The 19,493-nt window shown below is 30.0% G+C and overlaps 1 protein-coding gene across 2 annotated transcripts in view; it reads right to left on the reverse strand.

Annotated features, from left to right (window-relative positions):
* LOC111628615 (spliceosome RNA helicase Ddx39b) overlaps nt 1-19,493 on the reverse strand; it is a 45,950-nt gene that overhangs the window by 4,220 nt on the left and 22,237 nt on the right. For both annotated transcript variants that reach the window (XM_023372444.1, XM_023372443.1), the window contains exons 2-6: nt 17,848-18,054; nt 15,219-15,346; nt 11,086-11,362; nt 7,495-7,613; nt 3,261-3,392 (exon numbers count right to left, since the gene is read on the reverse strand). In XM_023372444.1, the coding sequence (XP_023228212.1) occupies nt 3,261-3,392; nt 7,495-7,613; nt 11,086-11,362; nt 15,219-15,346; nt 17,848-18,046 (855 nt within the window). In that variant the 5' untranslated portion in view covers nt 18,047-18,054. The remainder of the gene's footprint in view (nt 1-3,260; nt 3,393-7,494; nt 7,614-11,085; nt 11,363-15,218; nt 15,347-17,847; nt 18,055-19,493) is intronic.

Raw genomic sequence — 19,493 nt, forward strand, 5'->3', positions numbered from 1 at the left:
TTTTCTATCTTCAATTTTTTCATTTGAATCCAGTAACTATAAACCAGTAAACTTTCTATAGGGTTAGCCAGAAAGTCAATATGAACATGTAAATTAAAGACAATTTTTTTCAGAGAAAGCAATAACTTTATTCAATAATGTATAGGCTGTTTTGATTAAAATCTTTTGCATCTGTTTTGAGCTCCATAATTCCTTGTTCAAAGAACTTACTGTTTTCATAGCAAAAAACAAAAGAACTGTTTCAAATGCTGTTTGAAGCCTTCCTCAAAAACAAAGTGCTATTCATAAAAAAAAAAAAATTCTGAAAAGAGCAAATTAGAGAGGTGGTAATCAGAGAGAGAGAACAATACCTGGTGAATATGGAGTTTGTGCAAAAATCTTCCAAGCACAGCTCCAATAATTTTTGCCATGTTTGCCAAGTTTAATGAGGTCTGGTGTTGTGATGGATGATGATGATCCTGCAGTTCACCAATTCCAGACACATCTCATGGAAAACTGGCCACAGTACACACTTGAACTGACTGTTCTATTCTTTGGATGCAGTCCATAGAGCATAACTCTGCCAGTTCCACTAAATTGAGAGTCATGATCTTATTTTGTGAAACCCTGCTTGAAATAGTTCACTATACAGCTCCATGATTGTTTGCATTTGACATCATTGTACCTGTACATGATCCATTTTTATTACGTTATCATGTGCTTCAAAAATAGATATCTCCAGCCCAAGCATGGTGTGTCTTAGGGGAAAAAATCTCACAAACCACTTCTAGTACATGTTGTTGTTGTTATGTTTATTTTACTTACCCATCTTTCAATTAATGTCTAAAACAAAATTCAACCAATCTTTTTTTTATTTTAAAAAAACCATAAAGCATAAAGATTGGTTGAGTTTTGTTTATTCATCTTTTTTTAAAAAAATGTTGAAATGTCAATTTCAAATGGTTATGAACTTTCAAAATTTAAACTGAAGGTTATTGCTTTTCATGTCTTCCACCATACACAGTAAGGCCTCACTTAACGCATTCCTAGATGACAGTGTGCTAAATGAGGTCATTTAAACATGGGAGTAGAGATAAGGGAAAATGCAACCGAAAATAAAAAATTTTACTTTAAGTTATTTTTATATTAATTTGTATAATAATATATGTTAAATAACACATAAACATATGCATATAGAAATGTATAATAATATATTAATTCGTTCATTTTTTGTGACAAAGGTCCTGACTTTTCTGAAACTCTTTTTTTTTTTTGAGACAAAGTCGTAAAGTTTCATTTGTTGCTTTTTTCTTTTCTTAAGCAAATGCCGATAGCTAGTTTTGCTTTTGCACTCCTTTCAAAATCTGGATCATTCGCTACAATTTGATCAACAATTTCAGTTATCGTTACCAAACATTTACTAAGAAAATCTGTAGAGAAATTTTTGGGTTCTTCATTTTCAGAATCACTGTTTTCCATTTCTTTATGGATTCCTTGTTCTGCCAGTTCTTGAAAGTTGTCGTCGATAAGACTCTCACCAGAAACCTGCAGTAACTCCTCAATATCCTGTTTGTCTACATCTCCTAGTCCTGCTGCATCGATTAGGTTGAGTTTGATCAACCTAACAACACAGTGATAAGCTCTTCTCGTTGAGAATTCTTGAATACCTTCAGCCATAACTTCTTCCACACTTCGTTTGTGCATTTATCAGTTAATTCTTGCCAAGCAAAGCTGATATTGCCTATGGCATCAATGATATATTTTTTCCAAAATTGCACAAAACAAACACAGATTTCAAGAAAGTACACCTTTTTCTGATTGGTTCGTGTTCATAAATAATCGTTTTATGTACAAATCAATAAAATGCTACAATAATTTAAATCAGCGTAAATTTTGAGCTTTTTTTAAGGCTTCGAGCAGACGGTGTTATATCAAATCAGTGTTAAGCAAGGTCTTACTGTATCAACAAAAACCATATATTTTAAATAAAAAATTTGAACATTGAAAACATTAGGCCATTTATTATATCGAATAAAGTAAAGTAGCGTGAGGACAATTTGCCAAAATGCTACCTCACAGGAGGATTTTATGGAAAAGTAGCCCCCAATTTAGATGTTACACATATAAAGAAAACCCAGAAAATGCCACAAGGGCAACCCATTGATCAGGTACAAACTGAGCACTAAATGTTCAATGAATTTATCCACTTGGGTACTAGCATGCTAGTATAGTAAATACCAAAAGAAATTGCATTCATGATATAATATGCTTGAAAATAAAAATTGTCCTATACTTGTTGAGAAGTTATTTATTTCACAGCAACCTAGTTTGAAATTAAATTAATACAGTTAGTATTCACTAGTGTAACTAAAACACACACAAGATGATTTGTTACCATACCAAACTGAATTAATTAAAATATGTAGGGTAATTTCAGAAAGTTATTCTTCATCTACACAAATAATTTTTTTTAAAAGGAAAAAAAATTGATTCACAGTAGATTTTGCAAAAATAAAAAATAGTATTTAATTTTTAATTGTAAGTTCATCACTGAGATTAATGCGTAACTGCAATACTAGTTCTTGTGACATAAGCAAGCAATTTCCACTGGAAAATGCAATGCCATTCAAAAATTTGAATTTCAATAATCAGCTATATTACATTATACTTAAATAATCTAAAAAGTAAAAATGTTAAAAATATATGAGATTCCTTAATATTCATACCTATTATGGGAATAAGACACATTCACTCATATGAAGAATGCAAGGTTTTTGCTTAAAATGCCAATTAAGAATTTTAAAGAAATGTTTTGTACTGCTATCAACAATGAAGACTGCATAGAAATTTTGTCTAAAAGAATTCCATAAAACACTTCGCATCTACATACCTACAACATAGAGGGTTCCAATGTGTAAAATACTTGGATTAAAATATCCATAATTTTCTAATATGATGTTCTTAATAAGCAGTATTTTAATTTAAACAGTTCTGCTTAACAGTACTATAAGAAACTACTTCAAATAATGCAAGTTTCTAATTTCTAGAGTGAGTGAAGTATTGATTGATTATTGTTTAAAATAAGCACATTCTTTACTACACAACAGAAATTCTTTTCTCTTGATTTCAATAATTTTAATTGTGCTCATGCAAAAATTCAGATCAGCAAAGTTTGATGCTACAATATATATTTTGGTTTTCTTGGACTGATATGTATGCATGGAAACTGTAACAACATATTGTTAAAACTCCAAAAAAGAATTATAACTGTTAATACAAACCTGGTTGAACTCCAAAACATCCAAAAGCTCGAACAATTTGCGATTTTTTTCGTTGTCCTTCAATTTCACATAATATTGTTGTAAACCATGCAAAGTTAATTTTGCTTCATCATCTACATATACTTCCATTGGCTAATAAATTAATAGTTTGATTAATAAATCATAAATACAAAAATCAATAAAAAAATTATTAAAAACACTGAAGCTCCACTGCAATGCAAGCAGCTATTAGTCATCCTAAAAGATGTATTAAAAATCACAGCATAAGGAATATTACTGGGCATAAAAAATTGATTTAAACAAACAATTCTAATTTTTGTGAAGTGCAATCTTACAAACAATATATTTTTCTAAACTATTTGATACACAACATTTTTATACTTGGATGCAAAACTAATGGAAAAAATATATAAAAAGTATTTCAAAAGATGATAATATTACCTAGATCAGCATTTCTCAAATTTTGTTATGCAGAATCCTGAGGTTTCCTGAAGAAATTTTATGGGGGTTCAAGACTAAAATGTATAATGGCAAAAAATTTGTCACTAAATCTGTACATGACATTCAACATTTATTAGCCAGCCATAAATGGTGTGCAGAAAATCCATCACTGCTTCAATCCAGAAGCTTTTTAGAACAAATAATTAATGGTATTTCATTCTATTTCTTATTTTTCATCTGCTAAAGAAGCATACATTTTTTAGGTTAAGGTACCAAAAACTTGTAGTTCAATTTTGGTGAAGATAGAGTATGGACAGATAGGAGTTCTTCAGTATGTTCTGTGATTTTGAGTTCTGCATGATAAAATAAATTGAGAATTACTCATCTATACACTGAGTGGCCAAAAAATTAGAGACACCTTCTAATAACGAGTTGGTCCACCTTTAACTCTGACCACAGCCGATATTCTTCTTGGCATGGACTCAACAAGTTGCTGAGGAAAATAGGCCCATGCTAACATAATGGCAGCTCTAAATTGGGTCAGATTGGATAGTGGTGTTTCCAAGCTTTGAAGTGATCTTTTGACTTTGTCCCACAAATTCTCTGTCAGGGGACTGAGCTGGCCATGGTTGAAACTATGCTCAATTTGTCTCAAATTGGCTTGAGACAAATTGATGTTCCTCAAACCAATTTGAGACCAATTGAGCACGGTGACAAGGTGCATTGTCATGCTGAAAGTGACCATCTCCATCAGGGAACATTACAGCCATAAACGAGTGTATGTGATCAGCAACAATGTAGAGGTAAGCTGTTCTATTCAAAGATTTGTCCACAAATACCCATAAACTGGGTCTCTTGATGACCCAGTTTACAGTGGTGCAGCTGGTGGTGGTGGAATTATGGTGTGGGGAATGTTTTCCTGGCGTAAACTGGGTCATCAAGAGACTCAGTTTACGCCAAGAAAACATTCCCCACACCATAATTCCACCACCACCACCAGCCTGAAGAGATGTCAATTGGCAGGAGGGGTCCATGAATTTGTGCTATTTGTGCCATATTCTGATCCTGCCATCTGCACGATACAGCAGGAAACGAGATTCATTGGACCAGGCTACTTTTTTCCAGTCCTCAAGTGACCAATTTCATTGTTTCAGGGTCCACAACAGGCACCTTTTCTTATTTTTTTGTGATACCAAAGGCACTCTTGATGGTCTCCTGCTGCTAAAGCCCATCCTTTGCAAAGTGTTTTGTTGGGATATGCTTTGTGAAGTACCTGCATTGAATTCAGCCGTAATTTGTCATGTTGTTGCCCTTCTGTTGCTGCAGACTATGCATGCTAATCACCTTTCACCTCTCTCGTTCACCAGCTTTTTTTGACCAGAATTGTCCTTATTGCTTGAAGTTTTTTTTTCTCAACTGCCACTCTCTAAACACCTGAGATACTGTTGGGCAAGAAAATCCTAAAAGAGTCATTGTTTCAGAGATGCTGACATCAGCTCTTCTTGCACCGATGAACATCCCTCATTCAAAGTCATTAAATCTTTTGTCTTACCCATTTTGACATTAACTTCCATGATAATTACATTGTCTGAAGCTGAGCATACCTTATATAAGCAACTATGTGTTGTTACATCACTCTACATCACTGTTGAACTGATTTACTTTCAAATAAGGGATGTCTCTAATTTTTTGGCCACTCTGTATATCCATAAAATTATATAAACATGCTTGTAGATGTATTAGATATCTAAATTTAAATTCACTAAACAGAAATGATGGAAATTTACCATTTATTAATTTAATTAAATAAAATTTATCTTCTCAGTGTTATGATAATAAAGATATATGGCAATACAATATTATTTTAACTATTTTTTTGTTCTTAATTCATATTAAACTACTTTATATACTGGATATAAGCTGAAAACACATCTTAAGCAAAATAGGCCAAGTAATCATAGTAAGAACAAATATAAGCAATCATTAATTTGTCAACTCTGTATAATAGTTTTGCCAAACTGAACTGTATGACTTTACTGTGATATATTCTATAGAATTATTTTTGCTTTTATCACAAATATTCATTTATTTCAATCATTTGAATTTTTTTTAGAAACTTCAACTTTACAAGTACATTATATTATTATTATTAAATTAACTCTGATAGCCCAATATTATCCTGTGATCTTTGATATATCTTTCCTAGATTTTTTTTCAAACATTAAAGCAAAGCTCCTGTGCATCTTATTTTAAACTGAAATTATACAATTTCACTAAAAAATTACTCTAAGGTTATATTTAGAACAAATTATAATTAGTACAGCACAAAATAATTTTTATTTTATTTTCTACCTGTCTATTTAAAAAATTATTCATATAGTTTCAAACAATCTTATCAAAAGATAAATTTGATTTTTGTTTTAAACTTTGAAAGCTTTCTACTAATGAATTATATTTTTAAAAAATTAATAAATCATATTAAAACAATTAATACAGTGTCAATGAAAAACTATTGTAAGTAATGTGAAATTTTGGTAGAATTTCTAACTCAATTCTGATAATTATAGTTTTTTCTGTAAGTCATTTTATTCAAATTTTTAAATTTTATTTTATATTTTACATGATTTCAATAAAAGCAACTCTTAATAAAATTACACAAATGCTTTCTTACTTTTTCATATAAATAGAAAAATGAATTCATGCTAATTTAAAGTCAATAAAAACTAACTGTATTTTAGATGAAACTATCAAAATTTGATTTTTAATTAATAAAAACATTATAAATCCTACAGTCTTTCAATGTAAGTCATGATTTTGTGCCATACTACATATTACAAATATACAATAAATAATCATAATTTTATTATAGTATAGTATTAATAGAAGTATATTTAAAGTTTAAAGAATTAAAAATCAATTCATTTTTGAACATTAAAAATTTTTAAATGGTAAATTCTTTCTTGTAGTATCTATTTGAAATTAAATTTTTAACTAAAATTTTGTTGTAAAATTAATTGTACTTTTGCACAGAAATTACCAAGATTTTATTTAGTTTAATTAGATTCAATGATCAATATATACAGTATATATATCCACAATAAACTATTATTATTTATAATTTTATGTGCATTTGATCCTTAAATCTTGTTTTAATTTCTGTGCAATCATTGTTAATAATTTTAAATTTATCAAATTGAAATAAAAAAAAAGGATACTACGAATTATGACTGTGAACTGAAGCATATGAATTTGGCTACGATTTCTGGCCAGGTTCAATCTATTCCTCTCCAATGAAGGCCGGAGTCCATTCCAGGTAATTTCTGGACAACCAGTTGATTGGAATCAGGATAGGTCAAACCATGGTGCGTTGGACTGGATTCATTGAGTCTTGCAGTCGATGAATGAATAGTCAACAAATGGAAAAATTCGACAAAAAGAAATTTTCGAAAAAAGAGAACAGATAGGTCTTGTTTGGAGGAATGAAAGTAACCAGAGAAGAACCAACTGAATCAATGCAAACCAAGTGAACTGAGACATTGAATTTCCATAAAAACAAAAATTAAATATTAGCCAATTATTTTCACTCATGTGAGAGAAGTTTCTTCTAAGAATTTCTAATCCTGACAAAACTAAGCTTTTCTTCTTGTTTCTACCATAACCTAACATAAAAGATGAAACCTAACCAAAAACATCTTTCCACAAAAAGAATCCACCAAAAGCTAGCCTGACTATATTTCTGATAAATGTTGATATTCAACAGGATATGATGATATAGGAAGGTAGAAATAATTACGTCTTGCATAAACTTCTTGCAGACTGGACGAATCTCCTTGCTGAGTGTAGCACTGAACATCATCACTTGCTTTTCATGTGGTGTATTTCTGAATATTTCTTGTACATCACGTCTCATATCTGAAAAAGTTTTTTTAAATAAAAAAAAATATTTAAAATTTGTAATTTTCTTGGATTTATAAATTAGATAAACTTTTATATAAAATAAAAAGACAGAATATTGTTTGAATACGAACCAGAAAAATAAGCAAACAAAATTACATTAGATTTAACCTAGCCTGTGTTATTCCTGACATATATCAGGGTGGTGACCTTTGACCTGCCAGGCTAAACCTGATATATCTCATTACAGTATCGGTATGTTTTTGACACTAGATGTCACTATGCATCATAATTTTTATATTAAAATAAACTTTCAAAATATAATTTTTATATTTTTCAATATATTTATTTATTTTGTTTGTACAAAAAAAATTTTAACGACACAATAGCCACAATTATTATTTTAAAAAAATTTGTTAGGCTTAACATTGACGAAAATTCAACATGGTGTCACAGGCAACAAATAAAAATTTCAACATCGAATAGGTTAAGGACTCGTACAACATGAATTTCACAAAACACAGAACGTATCTACCATGTTATAGGGGAGTGTACTCTAATTAAAAGCAGAAATGTTTAATATATAAATTTAACAGACTATGATTAATTGCTAAAACTCTCTATTAAACCAAGGCCACTTGATCGCTTCGCTAGTAAGGCCGTCCGCCAACTATCTCTCTCTATGGGACCGAGCGTATAGACGCTAGTTAATATTTTCTCCGCTTGTGGCGCTGACGATCGGTGACATCCATCGTCAGTGATTCAGGTGGAGAGTATAGAGGAGTTTGGAGACGTCGCTGCATTTAAATATTTTTCTCATTAAAGCAGGTTGAAAACTTTTGACAATCAAGAAATGAGCTGCTGCAAACGATGTTCCCTAGTTTGTGAAAAAAGCGAAATAATAATAACAGTATTTTTCACTTTATTTTCATAAGACGTTTTTAGGAAGAAATAATAACTGAGTATTATTGGCATGGAAAATACAAACTTTTTCACATTAATACTATTTAATCATCTCTTTTCGATTCTTAAAGATACCAGTAGTTAATCGTTAATGTAAATTTTTTTTTTACTCGAAAAGTATGCAAAATTAGCAAAACTAGGTTACCTACAGTATGCACTGTCTACTATAAAAATTTTCACATTTTCGGACCATATATGATAATTATTAAAATGTTGTGTATTAAATCTGTTATAAAATTATTACTTTTGTTAATCAAGACTGTAAGAATAAATACCGATATAACCTTTCGAAAAAATTTGCTTTTTTTTTTGCAAAAATAAGCAAAGTTTTTAGTTAGTAAAAAAATTTCGAAAAATATGCACGGAAATATGTGATATTGAAGTTACCTTCAATATCACCATATTTACGAACTTATTATAATTAATATTGGAGAAGTACACAGAAATGTGAACAAAAGCAACATATATTGTTTTAAAGTTGAAATTAAAAGTATAACTATGGTAAAAGTAACATTGCTTCAGTTTACATCTCTAATATAAATAAAATTCTTTATAGAAAAAGCAAAAGCTTATTACATAAGAAAAATTAATTTATTGAATAAAGTGTACACTGTTTTTGACTGAATTTTACAGTTTGTAAAATTCAGTCAAAGACCAGAAATGTACTTAGCTTCCTCCTCATCAGAAATTTACAATATGAATTAGACAACATTAGACTTTTAATATTTTTCTAGAAATGGGCTTATGATGCAGTCTGAGAACTTTTTCCACAGTTTGACCACACAATGAATGTATTTATATCTATATACCAAGCTGCTGTTGAAGAGAAATCCCGTCAACCGTATATAACTCACGAATATATACAACTATAACTATATGTAATTATCACAATTTCATAAAATAGCTATACTCGCACACAAAAGTACAAAACGACCAATTTACTCAATAGACGATTCTCACCGATAACTAGCGCCAAAAAATGGAAACAGTGTGAATACGGCAATTTTCCTTACGGCGGACGGCCTTACTAGCGAAGCGATCAAGTGGCCTTGATTAAACATTTCCACAAATATTCAAAATTAAATTAAAAATATGGTAAATTTGACTGAACTTTTAAATATAATTATAAACTTACCTAACTGTTCAAGCATTTTGTCACATTCATCTAAAATAAAATGCTTGATATGACGCAGATTTAATTTTTTGCTTCGTACCAATGCTAGGATACGACCAGGTGTTCCTACAACAATATGAGGGCAGTTAACTTTCAGGATCTTTTCATCATTTGCTATATTCATTCCTCCAAAAAATACTCCAACTTTAATGCCTGGCATATATTTTGAAAATCGTTCATATTCTTTAGAAATCTGAAAAGCCAATTCTCTTGTATGGCACATCACCAGAACAGAAACCTGAAAGTATTTCAATATACATTTATATTAAAGAAAAATTTTGATTACAATTAAATATTACTAATATATTAATAACAGAAATTTTAAAAATCTGAATTTTTAGTTTTCAAAGTAAAAAATATTAAATGACAAAGTGAAAGCCAGAATTACACCCAACACTATAAATTGTCTTAAGCCTGGCACAAATGATTGATATCAGAGCAAATTGGTCTCTCCAAATTGAAGTAAATATGCTTGTAATTGAATGGTGGATTCAAGACTAGTCCTTTCAATGAAAAGCATATTCAATTTGTTGGATATTGTCATTTGGTGACTTGAGATACTCACATGTACTTGATCAATCTAGGGCAGTCATTGCAGTAGTCAAAAATAAACACTCACATGATGTAAAAGTTTGTTTACACATGAAAGCACTTGCATATGACCTTTTTTTGTTTATGCCAGGCTTTAGGCAGAGTAAAACAAGAAAATGGTCATGGCATCAAAAATTAACAATTTTCCCTTTTTAACCAAGTTTCAATCTAGATGTAGTATTTGTTATACTCAGTGAATTAACTCAAAATAAAAGATAAGATTATAAAATAAAATACAATTCATTCAATCACCTATGCCATTGAAAAGTGCATGTGTTCTAAATAAAATGTCTGTTTTCTATCAGTGAAAACATATTGCAGTAACATGTAACCAAAAGCTGTTTAAATCTAAATTTGTTGTAAGATTTAATGCACATATTTGAAATTATTAAAGCTAATAGTTCTTAATTTAACTTTGTTGTTTGTTACTAGGCTCCTTGTAATTGTTGAAGAGAAATCCCGTCAACCGTATATAACTCACGAATATATACAACTATAACTATATGTAATTATCACAATTTCATAAAATAGCTATACTCGCACACAAAAGTACAAAACGACCAATTTACTCAACAGACGATTCTCACCGATAACTAGCGCCAAAAAATGGAAACAGTGTGAATACGGCAATTTTCCTTACGGCGGACGGCCTTACTAGCGAAGCGATCAAGTGGCCTTGATTAAACATTTCCACAAATATTCAAAATTAAATTAAAAATATGGTAAATTTGACTGAACTTTTAAATATAATTATAAACTTACCTAACTGTTCAAGCATTTTGTCACATTCATCTAAAATAAAATGCTTGATATGACGCAGATTTAATTTTTTGCTTCGTACCAATGCTAGGATACGACCAGGTGTTCCTACAACAATATGAGGGCAGTTAACTTTCAGGATCTTTTCATCATTTGCTATATTCATTCCTCCAAAAAATACTCCAACTTTAATGCCTGGCATATATTTTGAAAATCGTTCATATTCTTTAGAAATCTGAAAAGCCAATTCTCTTGTATGGCACATCACCAGAACAGAAACCTGAAAGTATTTCAATATACATTTATATTAAAGAAAAATTTTGATTACAATTAAATATTACTAATATATTAATAACAGAAATTTTAAAAATCTGAATTTTTAGTTTTCAAAGTAAAAAATATTAAATGACAAAGTGAAAGCCAGAATTACACCCAACACTATAAATTGTCTTAAGCCTGGCACAAATGATTGATATCAGAGCAAATTGGTCTCTCCAAATTGAAGTAAATATGCTTGTAATTGAATGGTGGATTCAAGACTAGTCCTTTCAATGAAAAGCATATTCAATTTGTTGGATATTGTCATTTGGTGACTTGAGATACTCACATGTACTTGATCAATCTAGGGCAGTCATTGCAGTAGTCAAAAATAAACACTCACATGATGTAAAAGTTTGTTTACACATGAAAGCACTTGCATATGACCTTTTTTTGTTTATGCCAGGCTTTAGGCAGAGTAAAACAAGAAAATGGTCATGGCATCAAAAATTAACAATTTTCCCTTTTTAACCAAGTTTCAATCTAGATGTAGTATTTGTTATACTCAGTGAATTAACTCAAAATAAAAGATAAGATTATAAAATAAAATACAATTCATTCAATCACCTATGCCATTGAAAAGTGCATGTGTTCTAAATAAAATGTCTGTTTTCTATCAGTGAAAACATATTGCAGTAACATGTAACCAAAAGCTGTTTAAATCTAAATTTGTTGTAAGATTTAATGCACACATATTTGAAATTATTAAAGCTAATAGTTCTTAATTTAACTTTGTTGTTTGTTACTAGGCTCCTTGTAATATGAACAGTAGTTTGTGTATCAGTCTTTCAGGTTTAAATTATATCTTTGTAACAATTTCATAATTAACATTATCAATTGTTTGTATACTATTTAACTATACTATGTATAAAATCCATAGATAAATGTTGGTAAATTTAATTTAATAACAAAGATATAACATATACGGCTTTCTTTTCACATATCACAGATTCTGTCTTAGGATATTTTGAGAGAAAAATTTGAGATTATGTTAAAATAAGTGCATTTTTCTGGCTTTTACAAGTTTCCATCTTAGGGAAAAATTAATTCAATTCAATTTAAATATTCTTTCAATTAACTTTGTTTCTATTTTGGAAGTATATCACAAGTTTTCTTGAACTTATACAGTCATAGTTTAGTTTAGGATATACTGTTCACTAAATCTCTCTTTAAATCCTATTTGGGATTCCAACTACTAAACATCTCACAACAAACATAATTAGTGACTTCTTCCAGTCACCACATATGAAGCAAAGTTCAAACTTCAGATGTTCTGACTTTCCGAAATTATCTTTTCACCTTATGGAAAATTTTATGATCTGGGATTATCCAACTCTAATTTCAACCAATAAATAAACAAACATCTACAGCAAACTTTACATTATTCTTCTCCTAAGCTTAGGTGTATTGCTTTGTTCACTCCTGAACTCTCTGAATCAAGTTCTATTAAACATTATATTAGGTTGGGGAAAAAGAAATCCATTATTTTTACGTTCATTTCAAGTCTTTATTTAACATGGTTTCGGTTGTTCGACTTGGATCAAATATGCACCGTTTTGTTTTATAATTTGTTGCCATTTTAAAGGTAACTTCATAATTCCTCTCTCTTAGAAGCCCTGCTCCCTATTGGCGAAAAACTTGACTAAGTGATTTTCGCAATCCTCTCTTGATGCCAATTTCTTATCACCGAGGAAATTTTGTAATGATAAAAAAAGATGGTAATCGCTTGGTGCCAGGTCTGGACTATAAGGTGGATGCATCAAAACTTTCCAACCAAGCTCCTGGAATTTCTGGCGAGTCACTATAGATGTGTGTGGCCTGGCGTTGTTGTGAAGAAGTACAACACCTCTCCTGTTAGCCAATTCTGGCTGCTTCTGATCAATCGCTAGCTTCAAACGGTCCAATTGTTGACAGTAGAGGTCCGAATTTAGTGTTTGGCCATATGGAAGCAGCTCATAGTAGATGATTCCTTTCCAGTCCCGCCAAATGCACAGCAAAACCTTCCTGGCTGTTAGTCCTGGTTTAGCCACCGTTTGAGCCGCTTCACCACACTGACCACGATCGTTATCGCACAATATTGCCATATGTAACCCATTTCTCATCCCCAGTCACCATCCGTTTAAGAAATGGGTCGATTTCGTTCCGTTTGGCCAAGGCTTCGCAGATGGAAATTCGATCCATAATGTTTTCTTCCGTCAATTCATGTGGCACCCAAACATCAAGCTTCTTTTTGAATCCAGCTTTATTCAGATGGTTTAGAACTGTTTTATGGTCAATCTTTAGCTCCTGGGCAATGCTACGAGTGCTAACGTGCCAGTCTACTTCTATCATTTCCATGATTTTATTGACATTTTCGACAACGGGCCTACCTGTGCGAGGTGCATCTTTAACATCGAAATTACCAGAACGGAACTGACGAAACCAAAATTGCACATAATTGGCTGTGACAGTATCAGGACCATAAACACCATTCACAATTTCAGCTGCCTGGCTTGCATTTTCGCCTTTATTGAAGCAAAATTGTAAAACATACCTAATTTTCTCTTTGTTAACTTCCGTCTTTTACACCCTATAACTCACAACTGAATTGACCAATCAAAAAATTGTAAAAGAATTTTTTTTAGTACAGAATGTCACTTTTCCAATAAGCACAAGTCTGAACTTGTGTCATCAATATTTTATGAGATATGTATCACTACAGCCATCTAGTGACAAAATAATGGATTTCTTTTTCCCCAACCTAATATCAAGACTATTCTTGAATATTTCTTGCAGTTCAAGATTTAAGAGTTTTAAAAATTTAATTTATTCAATTTTTATACATAATTATCGCAAAATCCTAACAAAAAATCCAAGTCCTTGCAAATTTTACTGTAAATTGTTTTCAAATGTAATAATCAGTTAAAGCAATATGTAATCATCTGTAACAGTTGTTTTTAATATAATAATGAAAAACAGTGAATTCAGAAGGTAAACTATATATAAACCCAGTTCTAAATAATTTTAATTTTTGAAAGAATGATTTGCTTAATTATGAAACATACCAATTAAATCAAATCAAAAAATCATTCATTCAGTTATAGATTTCAATTTGAAAAAAATATTAAAATTCGATGAAAAAATTAGAAAAACTATTAAAAATAATAGTTATATTCAATTTGTTTTCTCTTAAATCAATAAGTTATTAATTAAATCTATACAATGAAATCACTGTATATTTAATTTTGTATAATGTTACTGTTATGCATTTTTTTTCTCTGCATTAAATGTAAAATATATGTTTTGTTATAGCAAAAAAAATATATATGTAAACAATTTAAATCACTTTTCCAAAGAAATCCTTTTTAAAATATAAAAGAATTTTACAAAAAAATCTTTATAGTAACAAAGAGAAATCTAGTGATTAAAGAATGAAAAAGAAACACAAATACATGTTCCATCAAATGAACAAATCATTTTATAAAAATTTACTATATATAAATGACTAGAAAAAACCAAAGTATTTATTACCATAAACACTTTGGTTTTTTTCCTAGTCTGTAAATAAATGAACACTGATCATTATGAACAGTTGTGAATTGTAATTCTTTAAATGAATCAGATTATCTCTTAATTTAATTATATTAAACCTTATCCTAAACAAATAAAATATCTAATTGTTAATCTAAAATTTGTTCAGTTTTTATTTTACATCAAAGTCCTGCTAAATTGATACAGCATTATTGTAATACTCAAGTTACCTTTTATTATAATATCTAAATTACATAAATATTAATATCTAAAAAGCAATCATAATTGCTAATTAGATTATTACTTACTTGTCCTTCTACAGTATCCAATTGTTGAAGTGTAGCCAAAACAAAAACAGCTGTTTTACCCATTCCTGATTTTGCTTGACAAAGGATATCCATTCCCAAAATGGCTTGAGGAATACATTCATGTTGCACTGTAAATTATTTTTACATATTTAAAATTACATGACAAATATAAATCACTATTTTAAAAAATGATTATTTTAATTCAATCATATAATAAAAAAATAATAATAATATTATTATTATTATTATTATTATTATTATTATTATTTAAATACAAATTCAATTTTTAACAGATCTTTGGGTCAATTGAGTTTATAATGTAGTTAGTTCTTACTATTAAAATCCAAATCCCAGTTAATTGAAAATGTGATACTGCTATGTCTTCTTGTAGAACAGTGTATATGTTCTGTACTATTAACATTCCAGAACAAGAGTGTTTTTAGTCAACACACAAAGAGAAGAAAATATAACAAACTTTTAGTAATATTAATGAACAAACTGAAAGAAATATCAGTCACCTAGTTTCTTATACCATATTAGAGAGGTTGAGGCGCACGTTTTAAACGTGTAAACGTGTACGTGTGACGTTCGGCGCCGCTTTCCCGTAAGCCTAAAAGTTTGACAATGGTGTTTGGATAGTCGGTGGAATTACGCTCGACATTCCAAACACCATCGTCAAACTTTTAGGCTTACGGGAAAGCGGCGCCGAACGTCACACGTACACGTTTACACGTTTAAAACGTGCGCCTCAACCTCTCTATTTACTCGCATATAAGAGAAGGTTTTTATTCATTTATCACAGCTTCAAATTCCTAGGTCGTCCTACATGCGCAAGCGAAATCTTTGTGTTTTTGCAAATAATTTTCGTGAACCATGTATTTGCATTTTTTACCAGATGCTTATCCTCTTGTATTTAAAAACATAAGTACTTTATCTGGGTCATTTGAATCATTCTTGTATATTGTCAGGAGTAAAAATGAACAGCAATAGGAAAATTGAATTCCAGATTGAAATTCAAAATCACACAGGAACACAATATAAGTTTTTAAGTTTTAAGCCATTCCCAAGTGAAAACTGATGATTATTTGGAAATCAGAATTTGGAGAAACTCATAAATGTAATCAACGGAGAGTGGATTTGACTGAACAACTGGCAAAAAAAAAAGTTTTCAATTGTCCAGCTTTACACGAACAAATTATGTTATCAATTTTACATGATTTTTCCTTAAAATTTAAAATGTCAGTAATTTTTGCAGGACAATGTGTGCACTTATGTACATTTGATATTTTACTTGTGATTAAACAAAATAAAATTAGAATTGTATTAATAAATCTTTCTTTATTTTGATCTTTAAAGCCACACCTCATCCTATATGCGAGGTCATCTTATATGCAAGTAAATACGATAATTATCCAAAGACAATTTCACTATATTTTTTAAAATTCATAACATATTTCAGCATCTGCTCTTTATCAGGTGTCAAAATATGAATTAAAGAATTATAAGGAAATTGAGACTTTTGGAAAATGACAAAGTTATAAGAAAGTAGGCAACTGAATATTCCTTTCAATTTGTTCATTAATACAAAGAAAAAAAAATTCATTGATCTTTTAAGTAATATAAAAATATTGTCTAACAAATAAATTTTGGAATAAGATATAGTTTTCAATATAAAAATTTGCAAAATAAAACTTACAGTAAAGAAATTCTAAAATTTATCTTCAGATCACAAAAAAGTAATGGACAGTTATGTTGCAAAATTTAAAATGAATTTTTTTAAAATTATAATGTAATGCAGTATCTACTCATATTTTAATGATATTTTGTATCATGCCAAATATTTCCATAACAAACAAACAATATAAAAAATAGCAATGCAAAACAGAAATAAAAAGATATAAATGTATTTGACATATAATTGAAATTTAATAATTGTGCTTTTTAAAGCAAACAGAATATTTTTAACCATTTTTTGGATGTAACTGTTTCAAGAATTTCAATTCTACATTATGATTATTATTAATATAAGCAAATAACCACAGTCTGTCTATTTTCTTTCTTTCTCCACAGATGATGCTATTTCATAACAAATATTTATTATTATTAATTTTATTATTATAATATCCAAAATCAGAGTGCAGATGGCACTAACTCATACCATTCAGCAGTATCATTTTTAGCTAGAAGTGTGGTACATTGATGTCTAAGAAAATGCCTAAGAGAAAACAAAGCAATATTGATCAAGTAAATTTCACATCTAAAAAAATGTAAAATTTACTTAACCAACTTACACCCTTGAAGACTGTGATGCCAGACTTCACTAGGGAAAATGGGTGGAATAAATGCATTTTCACCATGTTATAGTAACATAACAAGGAGGCACTGAGTGACCTGTATGGGATAAAAGGCCCAACCATTAACTACATACTGCCTATCAAGCATGATGGAACTATCTAGTTATATTGTATATTATTTCTTCAAATGTTATTTGGGTTAAATTTTGTAATGAAAAATTTACAGAAAATTAAAATGCTACTTTCAAGTTGCTTGCATACCCCAAATTTAAATTATTTTCTATATTAATGTTTTTAAATTACATAAACTATCAAATTACAACAATAAAACAAACCTTCCGATGGATGTTCAAAACCACAATCAACAATAGCTCTTAGCAATTCAGGTTTAAGAAGAAAATCTCTGAATCCTGAACTGTGAATTGCAACATATCCACAAGCGGGCTTTTTTGTTTCTGTTGCAGTTTCAGTAGTTGTCTGTTCTTGTTCCTCCTCCTCTTCATAATCAAGAAGGTCTTGTTCATTTTCTGCCATTTTCACGCCTAAAAAAAAATTTAAGAATCTTTTAAATATATTAAATATATTTTTAAATATATTAAAAATAACTTATACTAAATTTTAAGTAAGAATAATGATAAATAAAATTTTAAAAATTCTACAATTTACTGTTAAACAATGAAAAAAAAAGCACTCAAAATTTATTGGAATATAATATACAGAAACTGAACACACTCAAAATAATATACTTGCTGTAAAAATGAAATGATGAGGGAAATTTGTATGTCATACAAAACTTTGCATTAAAGCTTCTCATTACATGCTTCATCATATTATATAAAGCCTAGCAGGTATCATATTTCAGTTGTATTGGATAGTTGATTGAATTATTCATGTAAATTATTATTTATAAAATTTTATTATGATGCAAGTCAAAATCAAAATAAACTTGTATTTAGCTATTTCAAGGCTGGATTCAAAAAATGCACCATTAGAAGATCTTTATCATCATCAAGACAGATGGAAGTAATCAGATTCAGCATGAGTGTTAATTCTTATTGACAACAGAGTTTCATTATCTTGAAATGATGAATGACACCAGTTGTTGTAAAATAATATTTCTATTAATGCCATTAACATGTCTTTAATGAATTATAACAAATGGTAATAACTAGAACAATTAAATGTATGTGGAGTTTTGTGTAAACTAACACTTTTCTTATTAGTTACAAATGTTCTACTACTTTAATTCTATAAATTTTTTCGACACATTTATAATACTATATTAACAATTTGAATATACAGGGCGGACCAAAAAGAATATACGTATTTCAAACTGATATATTTAGTAAACTATCGATAGTAGCGGTGTGCTGTGGTTATCGGAGGAACGAGTGCATTGTGTAGTTTGTCCCCCAGATGTCACTTGTGCTTGGTTACAATGACGTATTCACAGTTGTTGTAAAATGGCTATGCCACAGCACAAAAGCTTTTGTATTCTTGAGCTTGCGAAGTGTAATTCCGTGATTACAGTGCAAAGACGTTTCCGGTTGAGGTACAAAATTGATCCTCCGAATGGATGGAACATTCGCAGATAGTACCGTCAGTTTGTTGACACAGGTTGTGTATGTAAAGGAAAGAGTCCTGGCTGACCTCGTGTATCTGAAGAAAATGTCGCACGGATTCAAGCTGCTTACCAACGTAGCCCTTCAAAATCAACACGTCATGCCAGTCGGGAATTGCAGCTGCCTAAAACAACAGTTTGGCATGTTTTGAGACGCAGGTTAGTTATGAAGCCGTACAAGTTACAGCTGTTACAGGCTCTGAATAATGATGACAAACATAAACGTGTGGAATTTAGTGTCCAGATTCAGGATGTTATTGACAACGATAACAATTTCTCAGAACGTTCCTCCACTACCACAGAACCTCGATGAGTTGAAGAACCGGATCTGTACTGCCATTACATCAGTGACACCGGACA

The sequence above is a fragment of the Centruroides sculpturatus genome, unplaced genomic scaffold (assembly GCF_000671375.1).
Source record: "Centruroides sculpturatus isolate CEXI.00-Female unplaced genomic scaffold, Cexi_2.0 scaffold549, whole genome shotgun sequence".
Taxonomy (NCBI): Eukaryota; Metazoa; Arthropoda; class Arachnida; order Scorpiones; family Buthidae; genus Centruroides; species Centruroides sculpturatus.